The sequence below is a fragment of the Aptenodytes patagonicus genome, chromosome 1 (assembly GCF_965638725.1).
Source record: "Aptenodytes patagonicus chromosome 1, bAptPat1.pri.cur, whole genome shotgun sequence".
Classification (NCBI taxonomy): domain Eukaryota; kingdom Metazoa; phylum Chordata; class Aves; order Sphenisciformes; family Spheniscidae; genus Aptenodytes; species Aptenodytes patagonicus.
In genome coordinates, this window is record NC_134949.1 from 103,154,682 (window position 1) to 103,175,165 (window position 20,484).

A 20,484-nucleotide genomic window follows, 5' to 3' on the forward strand; every position below is an offset into this window, starting at 1 on the left:
AAAAGACAGATGAGACAAGAATCTGATAATAAACCACACAGAATTAGTTGTGTAGTTCACTATTTTATATTAAACTTACACTGCTAATGAAAGCTGAATGGGAGCCTCTGAAGAAAGCTAATAAGCTTTGCCTAGTACATAATTGAACACTTTTTTTAGAGAAACCACATAAAATCCTTAGGTTGTGAACTCTTTGTTTTCAAGAACAATGTGATTGCCAAAGACTGAGTAGATCAGAATGAAGCTCTGTTCTCTTTCACTACTAGGTTAATCCCATCAGGCCAGATCTACTTCACATTGATAAAAAATGAAGGGAAGAAGAGGAAAAGTTGTACAGCTTCTGTAACCTAGGGGAGAGCTATTGCCAGAACTATTAATCAGATTGCAAACTCTAGTAGGGTAATAATTGCTCCAAGAGAAAGTTGTAGCTTGTCAACACCTTACTAAACTCTGTTCCTAATTCCTCAAAAATACCTTGAAACTTTACTTAGTATCTTTAAAGTATAATGTGTTTGGCTGTAAAATCTATCAACAACTTAAAGTCTTATTTCATAAGCAACCCTGTCCTAGAACAGACACTCCCATGAAATGGTCCCTTCTCCAGGTGCCTACAGGAGGAAGATACTTTTAAACTACCATCCTTAAAATTGAAGACAAAATTTCATTCATAACCTTATTTAAAAAAGAAACCCAAACAAAACCCAAAGCCCACAACTGGAAGCAATACCCCTCATACACACTTTTCCCTTAGAAAATGAACCTGTGCAAGTGTAACTTCACAAAGATTAGGGCTCTCAACTATGAAGCGGTAAGCGCATAAAGACAGGTTTACAGATTGTATTACCTAGTTAAACTAACATTGTAAGGAACTTCAAGCTAGTTTCCCACATCTCAAATGCTGCCCTATTCACTAGTCTATTGGCAACCCCATGAGAAGAGGATAGATGACTTTTCATGAAAAACTTCCAAAATAATTCCTATCCAGCACTAATCATGACCTCTTCATAAGAAAATCAGCTTTGTACATTCTGAAGACAGGGTTATATTCTGGGCGAAAACCAGAGAGTTACTTCTGAAGGGAGAAAAATTGATCCAAAGAGAAGAAAATAAGTGGTATACTTCAGAAAATAGGAATTCCATGGGAAGGCTTAACACATGAAAATCCATCAGAAGCAGCTGAACTCGGAGGGAAGGGTGGAGATTCCTTTATCTAGTGAGGAATACTGACTGAACAATGTTGCACTGATACCAGTCAGTGTAAGGCACAATGACGTCTAAGGGAAGACCGAAAACCAAATAATTCTTTGGACCAGCCTAATATATAGCACAAGGCATACAATTTCTTTGTCTAGATGATTCCTCTACTAATTAGATGTAGTACTGCACTTACCGAAGGAAGCAGTACAGACCACACTGTGCCTTGCAACAAAGCACAGATCTGAAATTCTTGAGCTTGCACCTGCGGAGTACCAGCTCACTATAGATCGGGAAAGCTCTATACCAACGCTCAACCAGTTCGTCTGACTGGGAGGCAGAGCTAATTAGCTGGGACACAACACATGCCAATACAGTTTCAAGGACTTACAGTACTATTTATGAGGAACTAACTGCCATAGCTGACCCACCAGCTTGTTCTGAGCCAGCTCAAGTATCTATGATGTGGCACTGAACAATCTGGTATGGACATCATCATAAGGGATTACTAAACCCTCACACTAACTTGAAATATCTAGAAATATCAGTAATCAGCATGGCTTCTGTGTATGTCAGAAGCAGCATTAAGATGGTATGGGATGCATACACACATTTACACTTCAAAGTTACCGAGCTAGTTCTCTGGCTTCAGGTTCCTGCTTTAATCATACCAATTCAGGCAGTACCGTACAGTTATAACATTGCCTTTACACTGCAACAAATCTAACAGCCACCCTCCATTATTACAATTACAGAAAAAAAAAAAAAAAAAAAAATTAAAAACCCCAGTGTAGATCACTGTAAGCCATTTGAAACCATTTTGTACAGACGGGAATGACTTATAGCTTCTGCTGGACTGTCAGAATAATGACATTATAAATTTATTTGTTTGTAATAAGTATCAAAAGATCTTTAAACCCAGAAACAGTCTTAAAACATAAATGCCAACAAAAGAGACTGGTCCAACAGAAGACAGTTGATTCAGTACCAAATTAAGAAAAGATAGGAATAAGAAAGAATAAGCATTTCTATATAAAAAAACCCTGATATGACTTCCTTCATTAGCTACTTATACACTTTTGAGGTTTCTGTTAAAATATGAAGTGAAACTAATGCAGTTTAACTTCAAAAATCCAACTGGATCTCAGCAAATTATTCTTTCTGGTTATCATTTTGTGCTTGTTTTGGCTGGGGTAGAGTTAATTTTCATCATAGTAGCTAGTATGGAGCTGCATTTTGGATTTGTGCTGGAAACAGTGTTGATAACACAGGGATGTTTTCGTTACTGCTGAGCAGGGCTTACACAGAGTCAAGGCCTTTTCTGCTTCTCACACCACCCCACCAGCGAGCAGGCTGGGGGTGCACAAGGAGTTGGGAGGGGACACAGCCGGGACAGCTGACCCCAACTGACCAAAGGGATATTCCACACCATATGATGTCATGCTCAGCATATAAAACTTGGGGAAGAAGAAGGAAGGGGGGGACATTCGCAGTGATGGTGTTTGTCTTCCCAAGTCACCGTTACGCGTGATGGAGCCCTGCTTTCCCGGAGCTGGCTGAACACCTGCCTGCCCATGGGAAGCAGTGAGTGAATGCCGTGTTTTGCTTTGCTTGCGTGCGCAGCTTTTGCTTTACCTATTAAACTGACTTTATCTCAACCCACGAGTTTTCTCACTTTTACCCTTCTGATTCTCTCCCCCATCCCACTGAAGGGGGGAATGAGCGAGTGGCTGTGTGGTGCTTAGCTGCCGGCTGGGGTTAAACCATGACACATTTGGACAACAGATTTCCTAATAAATTACTTCCTTTTCCAAATTCCTAGTTTTCCAAACTAGAAGTAACTTTCTGTGTCTCTTCAGGTGATCCTTACCATCACAACAGAAAAATGTTGCCTTAAAACAATCAGAGAACTGGTCTACCAATAAAGTCTAGATAAACAAACGTATTTTGTTTGTTTTTCATATTAAAAAACCTGAAATGCTTTTATGAGAGGAAACTTCTTCATATTAGTTCAAGTAATTTCTTAACGCAGGAAAAAATTATTAGCAAAAACTCCCAAGAGTCTATTACAACTATGGGTCTATTACAACTATGCAATTAACAACAATAATACACAAACTAGTTTTTAAGGCAACTGATCCTGCTTGAAGAGGAATTTGGTGCAGGTTTGGGAACTGATTTCCGGGACCAAAACTTCTGGGTTTATCTTTGTTGTCAGGTGGGCTTAATTCACAACTTCACAGAACAATTTATCAGTTTTCCAAAATTTTTGCAGTTGTAAGAACTTCAGTAAACATATAGACTTTCTATGTTAATTCTAGTTTATTCTACTCTCATCAACTAATCTTTATTCTGAGTTCATAACAGAGAGCATAACTTGGCCACCAATTATAAGCAAATTTTCCAGCTAAACCTGACTACTGGAGTGATATAGACTACTGAACCATGAATAATTAGCAAATTTACACACTGAGGTTTAAGGCTATTTCATCACAAAATATAATTCCACAAAATGAATTTATTTCATCAATATAAAACACAGCTTGATTTTTTCCCAATGTTCCGGCATCCTAAAATAAACCATAATCTCAACAGTTGTCAAACAGACTATTTTTCAGAAATGGGATTTCAAAACGGCATTCTAGTTTAGAATGTGAAAAAAGATGAAACAGCCAGTTCTTTTGTGGGACTTGAGCTATTAAATCTCTACAGAGGCTTTAATATGGAAGTAAGCGTAATGCAGAGTGTATGGAGATCTATTTTTAAATTACCATCGATCACTCATTAATTATTCAGGCATAAATATTCACTACAGATGACATTGGTTCACCTGGAATAGGGTCACCTATGGCCCACTTCACTGCTCACAGCTTGAAGACTGATGAATAGATGGGCATAGAGAAAGCTTACAAGCATTCCTTCTAACACCAGCCCATAGGGCATCTGCAGAGAAACACTAGTACTTCTTTAGCAGAAGAGGTGTAGGACAAGGGGTTACAGAGGTAAGATGCACCTAAGTGCAATAGGTGCTCTTGAGTTACTCCAACTGTGCAAGCAGAACAAAGCTGCACATCTCTCTTGCATAAGATAAATTAATTTGGCATTATATGATTAAAAGTTACTTCAATCTTGATATTTGCACTTTGATCCAAGAAGAACCATTCAGAAAAAGACTGTTTAAAGAATTAATTTTACTTTGCATTTAAAAAACATATTCTAAATGTCTGTAGAGTACATAAGACATTTACTGTACCTACATGGAACACATTAAGAATTGAGCATAGGATGGCTTTTGAAAACAACCATTAACCTTACTCTGTCACTCATATTGAGAATTAAATAATTAATGAGTTTCCAGCAGATCTGCTTACAGAATTCTACTTTATGAACAGCATTTTTAGACTGTTTATCATCATGAAAGGCAATTTTAAAAGGAAGCATTGCAATCAACTATGGCTGCGTATAGCGCATTTCCTGTCACACGCACCCTGTTGCTCATCAAGTGACATGGATCCAAGCTGTTTGTTAACCACAGAAGAAGGAGAATCTGAAACAAAAATGAGATTTCAACTTAAAACATAAGCAGCAGAGAACTGCACAGCAATGTCACGATCATATGTTAGTTTAAAATCAAAAATAAAAAGCAGCAACATAAGGAAGCTTTGGGTTTGTTTTATGAGCAGCCAGCCATATTGCATTTTCTAGGCATGACAGAAGCAAAGCCACTTGTTTCAAATCATTATGTATTTCTTTAGGTAGTCATTGAACAGCCTGACGCTTGCTGACACGTCGATATTAAAAATGTCTGTCCATTACCAAAGATTTTGGTAATGTTCTTCAAATTTCTAACATGTCAGGAAAACCACTGAAGAGTCATGATTCCTAAAGCCTTTGCTCCAACTACCAAATGACACTAGTATTTCAAACCATGTGCTAAATGTAAATTTCAGAGTATTTCTACTTCAACATAACATACTCAATGGTATACCAGTACCTTCAATATTTATACCTATGAGCATAAAGTGTACAAGATGAGACTGTTTACAGATCTAACAGCATATAGACTGTTTTTAAAACATTAAAGCGCCGAAATACATCCCACTCATACGACAGTTTGATAGTTCTGCATTCCTAGATGCTATACCTCTGTGGCATCTGATGACCGAGAACATGTCTTCATGAGTTTATCACAGTACCACACCAGTCAGTCTTATAAAACCCCTCATCTAATCATGGGGTGGGAGGGGGTGTGTGTCAAAACCCCCAGCAGTTAAGCGCATTTTTTTCCATGGGACACTACCAGTTAATGACTATCACCAGCACAGCATTCATTGTCCAGACAAATGACAGATGCAATGTTCAGTATCTTCTGTGAGTCTATTTTCCTTGTCACCTCTGAAGAGCAGATCTTACTTCTGCGTTATCTTAAGATAAGCTGGTGTACATAAATTAGTGCAGTATTTCAAAGATATTGGCTAGGCTACTATATCTTGGTTCCATTTGTTAATCTTCTGTTATAAACAAACTCATGCTAAGCTAAAAGGATTTAATATCCTGTATTATAAACTGAGTCATAGTCTGCCAACATCACAGCATGCTAAAGGAATTTCAACATAAATTTAAATCCTATACAAGGAAAGCAATGAAATAATACGCTCTTTCCTACAGGAAGCTCACTTCCAGGTTTGGGCCAGAATCACCAGCGAGACCTATTTTGTAGCACAGCCATAAAACCTGCTAAATTGACAAAGCTGATTTAAATATATATCCTCAAATGATACTTCATTCCCAGCTGTTGGTGCAAGAATCACATTCTGTTCCTTCGTTACACTGATACCTAGCATAGGGGAGGGGAGAAGGATTGAAGAACAGAGACCAGGAGAGTCTGAGGCAAGCTCAGTGTGCTTTGGAGGCTGGCTTGTTTTGGTAACTGGGTTTATACATTTTATTTCTGTAACTGGGGAACATAAAATTGGTCCTGTTTTGTCTTCACCTTTGTTCAGCCATGCCCATGCCTTGCACCATGCCTTGCACCAAACACACCTAAGCCAGATCACAGAATTTGTCATCTAGATTTAGATGGCACATAGCTCTTAAATATGAGACTTGTAACATTAATATATTTCACTTTCCAAAACTGAAGTGTGCTTTACATATAATTTCTAATTTAGAAGTATTTACAGTGGAGTTTTTTCAATGGAGTAGTAATCCACTTTTTAGAATGTATATCAGAGCAAAAAACCTGGTGTAAAGACGCACCATGTCATAAGATGACCTACTTGTATTCCAGCTGACTCAGCACAGGAATCGGTACGCCTCTCTCAAGGGCAGGCTGGCTTTGATCACTGACTCACAGTTATGAAGCCCGTGATTGGGATTAACTTGTATCAAAAGTGCTAAAGGGAGGGGAGGTCTTGGACAGCAAGTTGAGGAGCCTAATGACAGAAGACAGTGATTCTCAGTCACGCTCTGTTCTTGCACTCCAATTCTTTCTATAAGCTTATATGTCCTTTTTTAAAAGGCGTATCATACTGCCAAACATTTTACTTGGCTGGAAAAGTTAATCTCATCAGCTCTTTAACTCAGACCAAGATGAACAGAAGAAATATGACTGAACTAACATACTCTAATTATAAACATAAGAAATTACATTTACTACCCTTATCAGCACTTGTAAATTTTATTAAGACCTCACGTTATACAACAGTTAGTAAAAAGCAGGTATGTTTTACCATGTGCATCATTCAACCACAGTACGCAAAAATGAAAAATTTTTGAGGTAGTAGTCCATGCCAACGTAGGCTTAAATCTCCCACATTTCACTATTATTTTGATGTCTTCTCATAACTTTGTGAATGCATTTCACTTGTAATATAAGAATTTTTAAACGACATATAGGAAGCATCCTAAATATTCCAATTAACATGGTTAAGAAAAAAGCTCAGTTTATAGCAATTTTAAACTCACTTTTTTTTCCCTTTTTCAAGTCCCCTGAAGCCACAGATCACCAGCACCCCTTGAAGTGGCACTGCAGTCTGGAACCCCACACCTCAGGCAGGGAAATAAACATGACCATGAAACCAGCCTAGGGAAGTTCAGGTAAATGCCTCTTTTTTTAATATATGGCTTTGTTTTGTAAAGATTCTGAAAAAGTACTTTCATAATTTCTGATAAAGCTTTTGAAAAAAGTATTACCAAAACTGTGCCATATAGTTAAAAAAACAAACAAAAAATCTTACCTGAGCCTTCACAGGCTGGGTCTACATCCCAATGCAGTTCACCACTGGTTGTAATGTCACCAGTACATTCTAAACTGGAACACCACTTAAAGAGGGAACTGGAGAGTCAGAAATTTGGGGAACCTCAAACAGAAAATAGAAGATAATTTTAAAATCAGTTATATGCTGAGGGGTCTTCCTGTAGTTTGGGCAATCAGCACCTGACTTCATCAAAATACTAGCATGCCACCTCTATTGTTTTGGTTAAAAAAAAATTTCTTCCTTATATCACTATAACCCTGGTTCCAGTGTGAGAGTCAGGCCTGAAGCAGTGAGACCTGTTTTTAAAGTCCTCAACATGGTACATATAGTGGACCTTAATCTAAGAAATGAAATACTTGTTTTAATAACTAGGAATAATTGCTTTGCACAGTGAATAAGCTCTCAGTTACGTATTTTGGATTTCAAATGGACACATTTCTACATCTGGGTGTTTACAAAGAATGCAAAGGATCTAGTAATAAAAACTGCAGTCATCCCCTTGTTCTTCGCAGAAAGCTTTAACACAGAAAAGAAGGTCCAATTTGTTCCGCTGTAAAGACACTGACCATATAGACTTTAGAAACAACCAAAGTTTAAAAAAAAAAAAAAAAAAGAATCAAGTCAATGTGTATCACAGGTTCTGCAATATGTCAGCAGGCACATGTATATATCTTTATTCCACAATAAATGCAGTCTAAATCAAATTAATTTTTCTTCAAAAAAGGTTCATATTACTTCGTATTTTTGTGGGTAAGATTATGCACACTGACTGCTACAGGAACCCCTGATGCACGCTGATCTATAACATTGATTTATTGTTTCTTTTCCACTTCGAGATCAGCTGGCTCTTATTTCTGTAACTTCTCAAATTGCATTCAAGTTCTCAAAAAGAGGAGTGACATAGGTAATGGCAATGCATACACGGCATATCAGCACTGGGCAGAACAGCAATACACAACCGGTTAAAACGGTTTATGTTCTTTGTAGTTTGCATATAGCACATATATGCTGTTGTTTAAATACTGCACAGGATCTAAATGTTATGAAATGCCACAAAAATATGAGTAAGTCAAAACTAGGCTTTGTTGGAGAAAGTATGTAATAAAAAAACCAAACAACTCACCATAGTTCCCTAATTAAAGCAGCTATCAAAAAAAACTGAATCTGTTCAATACCTAAGCAAAGGCTTGAAGACAAAATAGGCCTGATAGACGCAGCATATACTGCTTCTAAAACTCTGCCAAATTTACACAATACTTACAAGAGGTAACCACTAAAACAAAGTCTCTTTGCCATCTGAGGATGAAGTATCTTGTTCCTCAATGTCAAATCAGCCCACTGTGAATCATTACTCAGTTAACTCACTTTCACATTCAACAACATCATAAACTTTTGACCATATTTTTCTAAATAGTGAAGGTTAACTATTACAGGTACAGCTTACAAATCCTCATGTAACTATTACAAGTCCTTAGACTAGGAGACAGAATAACTACCATACAGTCTAATTTTCTATTAAACCTGTAAAAGCTTTCAGCTCTTGACATTTTCTACTGGTGATCTCTTACACGGCTGGAGTATTTTTTTCTCCAGCCTGTGTCTACAGCTATAATTGAGCTTCTGTGATTGCAAAGATAAGGATTAAGAATGAAATACAGGTCAGAAGAAATGGCCTTAGTCTTACAGTGAATTAAAAAAAAAATTGCAAGTGTAAATTGTACAAGTTTTGCCAGAGTAGGGATTGAGAACTTGCAGCCCTGGGCCAGAGGCTATGATGCCGTTTCACATAGTGGCAGACACATTTTGGGGTGTAATTTTTTGTTTGAAAAATTTACGACTAGTATGTGCCTGAGAACTGAACATCTGCCTCAAGGCAGAGCATCAAAGACAACCTTGCAGAAAAAAAACAGAGACTGTCTCTGTATGGAAGTTTATTATTAAAAAAAAAAACCAAAACAACCCAACAAAAAAACCCCACAACCAAAAAATCTCCCGAAGAACTACTTTTTCTCCTACCACATTTCTGAAATGTCAACTTACCACAGGGTTGGAAAACAATTGTCTCTATGGAGAAGCAAGAGACCAAAAATCTGCACCTCTGGTTTTCCAGAGGAATAGACTGCAGATACACATCTTCCAAAAATAAGTCTTGGGAGGTCAGAAAAAGGGAACAAAACAAAAGTAACTTGCATAAAAAGAAATGAGCAAATACAGAGAATATTTCCACGTCCAGAGTGCAGAAATCTTAAAAAGTAAATAGACAATGCAAAGGTGATCTGGATTCCCCAATCAAAAGAAACGAGTTTCATTTGTTCCCTCCCATAACAGGGGAAGGAGGAATACAATGAAAGAAGCTGATGAAGCACAACAGATATGTGTAAATACAAGAAATTCAAGTAGAATGGAAAAGGTAATGTAATATTTTATCAAACTTCTTGAGGAATAATTGACCGAACACGTTAAATATTTAAATTTGAATTCCTCATTTTAAGTCTTCCACTGTCTATAATGCTGAAGGTAACAAATTCCACCAATCAGACCAAACAGCACAAAGATATATATCCTAATGAGTTGGAGGTCAGGTAGCAAAACTGTTCCCCCTTCCTCTCCCCAGAAGTAAATGTTTCAATAGTGCTAAGTGAATCTATCTTTCAAAGCAACTACTTAATAAGTAAAATGGTTAAATTTGCAAATTCATTGTCATCACACGAAGAATGAGGTAAATATTTGACTACTAGTTTCCTCCAAGGCTACATATGTGTTCTGTGGTTCCCTGGTGATGCCAAACGAAACGATCGGACCTTCCCATTAGTTCCCTTAAAATTCAAAGCACATAGGAACTCAGAACTCCAAGAGGCAGTGATGGGTGATTCAAACTAACGACAATACATCTCTGACTCCCAGTCAAAGCAATTACTCAGCTTAAAACTTCAAATTTGTGTCAGTATGGTTCCTACAGTATGTTGACCCACAAGCAACTGGGAGTAAAGAATTACACTGCATCCTTGAAGGAGTACTAAGAAAGAGATAGACGAGACAGTATCAAGTGAAACCCAGACCAACACATACTTCAGAGGCAGTAAAATATCCACAGATATACCTCCAGGTGAAAATTCTACAGATATGGTTGTAACCAAACTTTTTTTCCAACTTCAATTCAATGGGAAACAATTTAGTAAAAAAAAAAAAAAAAAAAATAATTTTAAGTTATTCCAAAAAGAAAATGGAAGATCAAGATCTACTGACTGCAAGTGTTAGCTATGGTTTTGCCTCTATCAATACGTATCTTTGAGTTAATAAATTCTGATGTTCAGTTTGCTGAAAAAAAGAATTGGTAGCTTTTTGGTAGGGTTTTTTTTTCCTGGCAAGAAACTGCAGCCACCTACAAGAACACTGTTACCATTGTTTTTCTTGTTCTCCTCCTACGGGTAACAGGCACTTATAGCTGCCATCCCTAGGATAAGCATACAGCCCTCCAGGATTTACTGGTTTCCAAACATTCTGAAAACTCACTGTAGGATTTTCTCGTGTAGGAAGTTATTCAAAATTCAGTAAGTACACATTGTAACTAGAACACTAGCCACTGTTATATCAAATTGTTCTGTAAGGCTCCAGATAAACCATTAGACTGAACCATAGCAAGTCAAGCTGTGAATGTACGACACAATCCTTATAAATAATTTAGCCACACCTCAATGTCACAGAATTTATCCATAGAAGAAACATTGCTAGACATTACTTCTCAACACAAAATATGCTGATTTTTCACACAGCATGCAGCTCACTCATTTTTACGTGGTGCCATGACAAAGCTTTCTTCAAGTTTATGCTTTAGGGTTTACCTCTTTATTCATATGCATGCATCTACCTAACTTTCTCCAATATGTCTCTTTATAATAAACATCTCCAAGGCTTTCTTGTAATAATTTTTAACCTCAGTAAGACAAGAGAAAGAGGATGGTGAAATGAAAAGTCACTCTGTTCAAAAAAGGAGAGCATATCTGGGGACTTTGGCTTGTTACAAGTATTTTCACTATACTTACTGTAAAACCACAGCATTTAAGAGTGCCAAAATTCTGTTTTACTGAATTGTTACCCTGATTTAGAACATATGCTAAACCAAAGCCAAGTCTTATATGTTACTATTGGATACAATTAACACCAAAACGCAATTTCAAGTGTGTAAGTACCTTACTCTATTCGGGACCTAACAATTTCTTGCTCAACTGCTCTAACAAACATTGCACATACCTGATACCATGCACCTAGGAAACTTTCACCATATAGTATCGCTTAGCTATATAATCCAAACATGTTAGATAAATGAAAACTGTCAATATTATTCTGCCCCTAGCCATGTGATGATAAACACCACCACATGCAAGGTAAGACAAGCAGCAAATGCATTAACTGTCTTGTTCTGGAAGAGAAGCATCTCAGCAAACAACAGCAGCACAAACTGTAACTACGTTAGCTGCTTAAGAAACCTTGACAAACGACAACCTGATGTCTGAGGGTCCTGTGAGGAGCCCTTAGAGGAGGACTGATCAGAGGATGACGACTGTGACGCTGAACCCTCTGCTAGCTCTCGCTGTCTCTGTTGTTCTGCCTTCTTAAGCCTCAGTCGCTGTAGACCCCTACGGATTATAGCTAACTCAGGTCCCATTAACTCTGACAAACAGGGAGAGGGGGGGAAAAAAAAAAGTATGTAAAAGAAAGAAGCATTGAACATACAATATACAGAACAGGGAGGAGGGGTTGGGGGACTGACCAAAGAGAGAAGCAAGAGATACTAGGTGTAATTACAGTGAAAAAAATTATGTAAATCATTTACTAACATCCAGAAATTATAAAATAAAATATTGAAATTGTTTTTTTCTTCCTAAATGCATGAATCGCAGGACTTAAAAGTTCAGGATTCATGTCATACAATACACCCCCCTCCTCATCTCCAACACTTAAACCGTTTAACAAAGAAGATAGATCCTGACTGATTCAAAACAAAGCAAACAGAAGCATTTATTTTCATGTTCCTAACACACGTAACAAATGAGAATATTCGTGGTGTAAAATTATGCAACTATGGTCTACAGGTAAATTTTAAAAATGAATGTGATGGTTTCCTGATGTGAAAAAAAAATTATTACAATTTTGATCAAAACAAACCTGTGAAAAAAGTAAACTGAGACTATGGAAATAGGTGGCAGAAGAGCATCTAACCAAAAAATACAGTTTACTATGAACTCATTTATCTCAGACATTCCCAGTGGGTGAGGATTCAAAGTCTGAAAACACTGTTAAGTGGTCCTACAGAGAACATAATTTATTGAATCATGAACAATTCTTAGTATCATTCTCTTAACATACTATTCTTTCAGTTCCATCTTTAGAGACTTCACTGTTTTCATCATTTTGTCTTTATTCATTTGTCAGTTATACCATTTTGGCATGTATCAGTCCACTGTCTGATTAACAGGATTTTTTTGCAAACTGCTATAAAACTAGGTGTCCAAGTAATTTTTTATTCATCCCATGCTCTTTGCAGATTTCCTCCACTTACACGAGTGCTGTATAGTAAGCGCTTCTCTTTATACAACACAGACACTGTCTTTATTAGCAATAGCTGAAGCACAACGTTGACCTGAACCACTGCTGAACTACTCTCATCTATAATATAGTAGGGTAGAGAAGCTAATTCAGACTCGAATATTCACATCAAATGCTCCAGCTAGTTCTGCTATAAACTGCTAGCTTAGACCTATCCTGAAAGTATTTCTATCAAGGGCACTCTGGAGTATTTTGTAGATATGAGGAAATCTGCAAAGAAAAAAAAAAAATCAGTACTATGAAACATTAAAATACTAGAGAGCATTACATTGGCATATAACCTTTCATCCAAGCAAAAGCTTTACAAATATTCTGTAACCCTTATTCACTCAGTGAAGCAAATTTTAAATTTTCTTTCATAAAAAGAAACAAACCCAAAGACAGAACCCAATCATTCAAAAAATTAGTGGCAGGCACCAGTTAATATCGAATAGTCATGAGCTCTAATGTCCTCATTCTAATACCACTTCTGGGAAATACATCCTGCCAGTTTACGGTTGATGAGGTGTAACAAGAAGGAAAAAGATATACTTCCTAAAAAGGGTATGGCATGAAAGAGATTTGCTATGAATAGTTTTCATGTGCCATGAACATTTATGGAAATTAGAACTCCAAACAGTCTAGAAAATGCTTTTAAGGAAATTTCAATGATGTCTAAAATTGCAGTTTTCAGTACTTGCTGCTGATTCAGTTCCACTCAGTCCAGAGACAGTTACAATTTAAGATGTAACAAGAACTACAATTCAAAATGTAAAGAGAGAACTACTATCCTGAATATGTTCAACGACAACACCTTTTAACACATTTCAGAATCTCTAAGCAAATGTTTATTTTGCCAGCAAATGGAGTGAGGAAATAGAAATTGAAAGAAAAAAAAACCCAGCTATTGCCACTTTCCCATTTGAAATTTAAAAGCAAAGTTACCTTACATCAGAACACATACTAAGATTAAGCTTTGTTCTAATTAGTCAATTACCCCCCTACCCCCTCCCCAATGGTACCAATGTGTATCTGAAATATTATTTATGGGGAAAAAAGCATTATTATATTTTACAGTTTGTTGTATCTGATGTTTATTCATGGTTTAAAACTACAGCATCTTAAAACTAATGTAAAAAATGAATTAATGGTTTCCACTGAATGGGCCAAGTGGGGCAAGAAAATAAATTTGTTATTTTTTTCCTTAGTGACAAGCATGAAAATCTCCAGCAATTGTTCTCATTATTAAAAAAAAAAAAAAATTAAAATTAAAATGTACTGACAAGAACAGGTTACTGAGATTTTGCGCTGATCTTGTTGATTATTTGGAACTTACTCAAATGTTCCAACTCTGTTCTTCTAGAATATACATTCTGATAAAGAGACTTATCCCAACAAGCTCCAGCACTGAACCATTTTTGTACTGACTATTTCAAACGTACTTTTTTAAAACATTAAGAGACGAAGTAAGTAATTCAGATGTAGAAGCTCAAATGCTCACCACATGGCATATTTTCTGGAACACCATACCAACATTATATTTGAATTATAAAGACATTGCTATTTCAAAGACAGGATTACCACCAGCGCCCGTGTTCAGTACAGAAATCTGTAGAAATGATTTATGGAAAGCTGTTTATAAGCCTGTTCCATTCTGTAGTATGAATTCATGCTCCAATTCAAAATAAGTCATTACCTGAAAACATACTCTTCATTTGCTAACTCTTTTGCTACAATATCCAAACTTGTATCTACCACCACCTTACGCAAAATGATGGCTGAAAGCCTCTCATTTTCCTTCTTCCGTTCTCCGAAACGCTTCCCCAGTCATCCGCCTTTTACAACACACCTCTACCTGGTCTTCCTACTCAACCCCACTGTATTTAAACTATTACTCCTATTATCACTTTTCCTATCCTGTCACCCCAAAAAGCAGCAGGTTTTATTCACCTCTAAAAGCAGCTGAACAAACTCAGGGAATCCTGTTCTTGATGCAGAGTGCAGTGTTTTCACATTTATAGACTAGAGACTGTGAGTAAATAGAATCTCATAACTGAGCACAGTCATGGGTAGCATAAGTATACAAACATTGCAAAATGGAAATTCACATTCAAGCCTACCCATTCGTAAACCCACGGCTACTGCTCTGCCATGACCTGCTCCCTCTGCCCAGGAGCTCTCCCTTTCCCTGCACTTGCCCATGTTACTGTAAAACAAGTCTTTGGGTAACTTAAATGTTTTAAAAGCAGTGCAAACTAGACAAGATGCTTACTAGGTGTGCAAACGTATAGTACTATTAAGTTTACTCCTGCAGGAGTCCTGTAGGCAATTTAAACCTGACACCTGGTCCTAACACTAAAATCTGCATACAGCAATAAAGAATACCAGATAAAGTTTTGTTTGTTTGTTTCTGTGGGCTTGGAGTTGGGGGGCTGGGTGATGGTGACTTTTTTTTTTTGAAGAATCAGCAGCCAATCTGACACCCTGTTTAGGTGTAGCCAAAGAACCTATCAAACATTATGCAGTAAATTAGAAAGTATCCACTGTCTGTCAACAAAACAACCACCACTACCCCTTTCAAAACTGAATATATGGAGAGTTTTAAGTCCAAAGTAACACTGGGAAAGAGGAAATGCTCTTAGAAAAGAGCTGGATTAAGAAATAACAACTTCAGTTTCATGCTAGCAGAATAAACTTTTACTTAGAAATTCAGACAAATTCAGAGAAAGAGAGGAAAACACTTTTTCTAGTCAGCATGCATTCTTTAAAATGCAGGACAGAAAATGCATCATAATTCCAGAAATGCTCTCTAGTGTATTATCCTTATGCAACCCACAAAGTTTCAATGACATAGCTTGAAGCAATTATTTTTAGTATGGGACATACTCTCCTGGCCAGTGTAAGTTCCAGAATATACCGTTTACTTTAAAAAAAAAAAAAAAAAAAAAGATCAAAATGAACCCTTGGTAATGGTATGTGTGTTCTTTGGTGGCTATCCCTCTGTACCAAAAGATAGTGGCAGCTAAACTGGGTTACACTGAATTAGGGTAGACCCCTTAATCAATTTTTTGTGTGTGTGTATTGTGAAAAACTTGAGATTGCAGCAAGCTGACACCAATACTAATAAAAAACATATGTGACTAAAAGCCTCTGCCACTAAATAAATTTTCTAGCATTCACTTATTCTAGAAATAGTATCTGGACTGTGTGTATTGTCATGCTTCTGCTCACTGTTTATTTCCTCTAAATAAGTAACAGACTAGTTGCAAGGTTTGAAAGGGTGAGAATGATACATTTAATGAATTTCAACTTATGTCTTTAGCTTCCCTGTCTTTCAGATACCAGATACCTAATCATTTCTCACCTGTCCCAAAGACTTTGGCTGCAGCAGCCCAGTACACTGAATGGCACACTTTTCCCTGGGAAATCCCCATCTCTCCTTTATCCCAGAACATCCAATTTAGGGCCTGAAGATCCTATCAGTCATCTTTTCCAATGACGAAGACCTTGATTTTTTACAACAGAATTGGTACAAGACAAAAGGTGAATTTATACAAAAATCATGGGATTTTAAAATGATCAAGTCTGAACCTGTAGGTGTTTCGGATCACATCAGCCTTTCCACCACAACTATGAGGCCTAGAAACTCACTTTAAAAAAGTAAAAATAAACTATCGTGCAAATACTTAACTCTACAGGCTGTGGCATCTTTTCTTGCATAGAGATGGAAAAGGGGAAGTCAAAGCATAAGGTGCTCTTTTACTACCCAAATAAGTTTCTGACATTCACAGTGGAATATACTTTCTTCTTTTTCCCCACAATAAGAATGTAAGTGTATTAAATACAGATGAGTTTCTTCAAGATATACAAACTTAAAAATCAGTATGTAGTATAATTTATTAACCAATAATGGAATATCATGCAAGGTGAGCCCTGCCCATCCAGATACTTTTGAGAAACAAAAAAAATAACATTGCTGGCTCTGAAATGAGGACATAGATTCCTACTGAAGGAGACATTCTCTACTTCCTCTGATCGTAACAGGTATAGGTTCTGCTATTCATTGCACTGATGCTGCTACAGCCAAATCACAGTTGAAGAAGGCACGATGTTACTTGTACTCTATGAAGAGAACAATAAGTTCAGAAATAAAAAATTACTGCTTGTTTTCTCTGCTTCAAAAGACAATACTCGTTATCCCCTTTGAGATTCCTTCTTCAGACAAACGTATACGGTTGATGGTTTTACTCTTTCTTTAAACTACAGCTGCAGTCACTTGGTAACTATAAAATACCTAGTCTCATTAAGGATGTGCAAGAAAGAAAACAGATTGAGATCAATTACCCAAAATATCCTAAAATAAAATTGTTTCTTATTGAAAGCATTTTTCATAAACACTGACAAGATGAAATTTCTTCTCACCAGACTGATGGAGCACAGGTTGAGCTGAGGCCCCTAAAGAAGGCCTTTGTTCATTATCAGGAGAGGACAATAATGAAGTTGAAGGGGGACTTTCTGTCGAAGATGATGTTGAAGGAGCTTGGGCTGACATTGTAGAAGAGGAAGATGATGGAAGTTGTTCAGAACCATCTACTTCCATTGCAGTTTCTGATTCTGTACTAGGTGGCACGTTACTAGTAGCAGGAGCATCTGTCCGATTAGTCCCACCTTTGATTAAAAAAAAAAAGCAAGAAAAACAAGAGCCCAAAGGTAAACTTACTCTGTCTCTAAAGATCCCTTTGCATTAGCATTCATATGGCAAACAAGTGTGCTCAGTTCTTCAGAGTGCACTGAAAATTTTTTAGTTTACACCTCAGAAAGGCTGATATTCGAGGCCTGTACATCCAGTATAAACGTACTTTCTGTTGTAACTATTATTCTTGAAAAGAAGGAAATCACCTCTGGACCGTGATCTTCCTCGTCCCCGATTGCTTTGTGCAACTTCACTAGCTTCTTCAAACCATCTTGACAGCATGTCTGACATCCTCTGCATTAGAGAGACATTAGGACTTTGCTCCCCTGTAAAACAAGTAATGCTAAAGTTTTATCTACAAGTTTACAAAAGCGTTCATCCCCCCCCCCATTTCTTCTTCCATAAAAAACCCCTGCACTGTAAGCTATGCAACCAGTAATCCCCTGAACCATCTCCTTTTTTCAGCACGACAGTCCAGCAAGAATTGCCAGCTGAACACGGCACCATGTGAAAACCAACAGTCCTTCCTCCTTTTCTGTTTTACAATTGCCTGGAGCTTTTGTACACATGACATTGTGCTTATGAGGAAACTCTAAGTCATGAAGAAGCCTTTTGGAAATGTTAAAAACATCATGTGCTAATTTTATGCTAGTCTTTTCGCTCTTTCATTGTTTAATGATGAAATTGGTTCTTCTATAATTAGCTGGAAAAACATAAAAATCTGGGCTTTCTTATCTTATTTAAGCAGCATTTAAAACTGAATGACATAAATTTCACAATTTAATACAACAGCCGAGTTCTTTTAGGGTTTTTAATTTTCACATTTTGGATCAAGTGTCAGGATTGCAAAGACTCTCAAGCAGCAAAATCGTCGACGTACTTTCTTCCAACATAACTCAAAACATTTTCTTCTTATTTTATTTCTGGTTTTATGACATATGAAACAAAATTTGTTTCAAGAGAGAAGATAGGGAAAAATTCCATTTGTAAAGGGCTAAAATAGAATATTTGAGTCTAAGTATTCTCTGTATTCTGTGAAATGTGGTGTTTTGTTTGGGGGGGGGAGGGGGGGGGTGTTTTGTTTTGTTTTTTTAAACACATTGGAATCTTCCAATAGAAGATCATTCCACTCATACTGAAGTAAGAGCTTCTGCTGGCCCCTTAGCCACTTTGGAAGTATGCGGTGTTTAAGCAATTTTTGGAAAAGTTTTGTAATTGAAGACCTTAAGAAATAGAATCCCTGTGAAGTACAATTACTTATCAAAATACATATGTGAAAAATATTTCAATACGCTGCATACAAAAGCTAACACTGAAAGATTCTGGAGCATACTTGGGAAGAACTTGTACACTGAGAATATGCCTCTCAAAGATCAGTGCGGCTACCCACACAGATGTTATAAAACCTGAAAGACTAATCAAATATCTGGAGCAACTGATTATCTTTCAGGACTGCATATAATCTTCACTGCTAGGATATAGCTTTAATATATCATCACTAGACCTTGATTTTAGATTATTTGCTTGAGTTTAAAAGACACTGTTGGGAATGGAGAAGGGAAGGGGAACACACCATCCCACCCACCCCCAAAACAATGCCCCTCAATCTGACCCCAATGCCCTTGTCTATCCTCATTTCCACGCTGCAGGTCTCTGACCCTCCCCTGGGATCCCTCATTCCCTTCCTGTACCCCAGGCAGAGGAGCTCTGACCTCAGAAGCTTAAAACACAAAAAATGGAATGCAACAGCTGAAGAAAACAGACAAAAGGTGGTTAATGATGGGAAGAGAGGACAACGAACAGTTAACAGAAAAATAAGTCACAGGTCACCACATGCCTAACTAATGCAATATAGCTATTCTGTCTCACTATACAGTTATATCAAATAACTCACAGTAAAGCTGCTGAAGCTTTCTTTTGAGAAAACAAAAATCTAGCCAATGTCTATACTGGAGGAGTCCTTTTCTCAGGCTTTATTATCTCCCCAGCAGATTTACTTGTTATTATGGAGAAATGACAGCTAGAAGGACACTGAAGATATTTAGCTGAAAAAGAATTTAGATTAAAAGTAACTTTGTGCAAAGGCAAAGCCGCAACTGATTTTGATGGGAAAAACCTGCAACAAAAATTATAACAGAAGTGTCCCTAATATGAGAAGGTAAGGTATACAAACAAGGTCTGTGGAATGAAAGCACCAAGTAACGAGAATGTAAAACTGTTAATAATCAAATCTTGTGATATTAGAATAAGAAGGCACATGATGAAACTAAGAGAGCAGTTTAAAAGAAAGGAAAGAAAGTATTCTTTTACACAGTGGGCACTGAACTTCTGGAATTTTTTGCCATAGGAAATATTATCAACAGGTTCAAAAAAGGATTACAGAAACTCAAAGGCAATAGAACCATACGGAGATTCTAAAGGAACAGATGGGAACGTACCCACTACCATTCCTAATCCAGTAATTCTGAATACTGGGGGAGCAACAAAGACAAGAGACTAAGGTAAGAGGACAGGCTTATGTTTTCTCCCTGAACAGCATCTCCTATTGCTTGTGTCAGATACAGAATCCTACTCTACATGGACCAATACAGACTAGACACTTCTATTCTAGTTTGGGGAACCAAGAAGATGAGAAAACCAACACAGAAAATCCGGAAAGGGAAAAGGTAGGTAGAAAAGGGAGACAGATTTAAGAGAACGAGAACAAAAACTGGTACCCCCACAACCTGTCAGATTTAAACAGAAACACAT

At 37.1% G+C, this 20,484-nt stretch overlaps 1 protein-coding gene across 7 annotated transcripts in view; it reads right to left on the bottom strand.

The window, feature by feature from the left end:
• Nucleotides 1-20,484, bottom strand: part of DCAF6 (DDB1 and CUL4 associated factor 6) — a 92,106-nt gene that overhangs the window by 31,103 nt on the left and 40,519 nt on the right. For 3 of the 7 annotated variants that reach the window (XM_076351120.1, XM_076351131.1, XM_076351112.1), the window contains exons 9-12: nucleotides 17,940-18,059; nucleotides 17,463-17,708; nucleotides 11,958-12,125; nucleotides 4,682-4,741 (exon numbers count right to left, since the gene is read on the bottom strand). In XM_076351120.1, the coding sequence (XP_076207235.1) occupies nucleotides 4,682-4,741; nucleotides 11,958-12,125; nucleotides 17,463-17,708; nucleotides 17,940-18,059 (594 nt within the window). The remainder of the gene's footprint in view (nucleotides 1-4,681; nucleotides 4,742-11,957; nucleotides 12,126-17,462; nucleotides 17,709-17,939; nucleotides 18,060-20,484) is intronic. The other 4 variants (XM_076351147.1, XM_076351164.1, XM_076351138.1 and 1 more) reach the window with 3 other exon arrangements.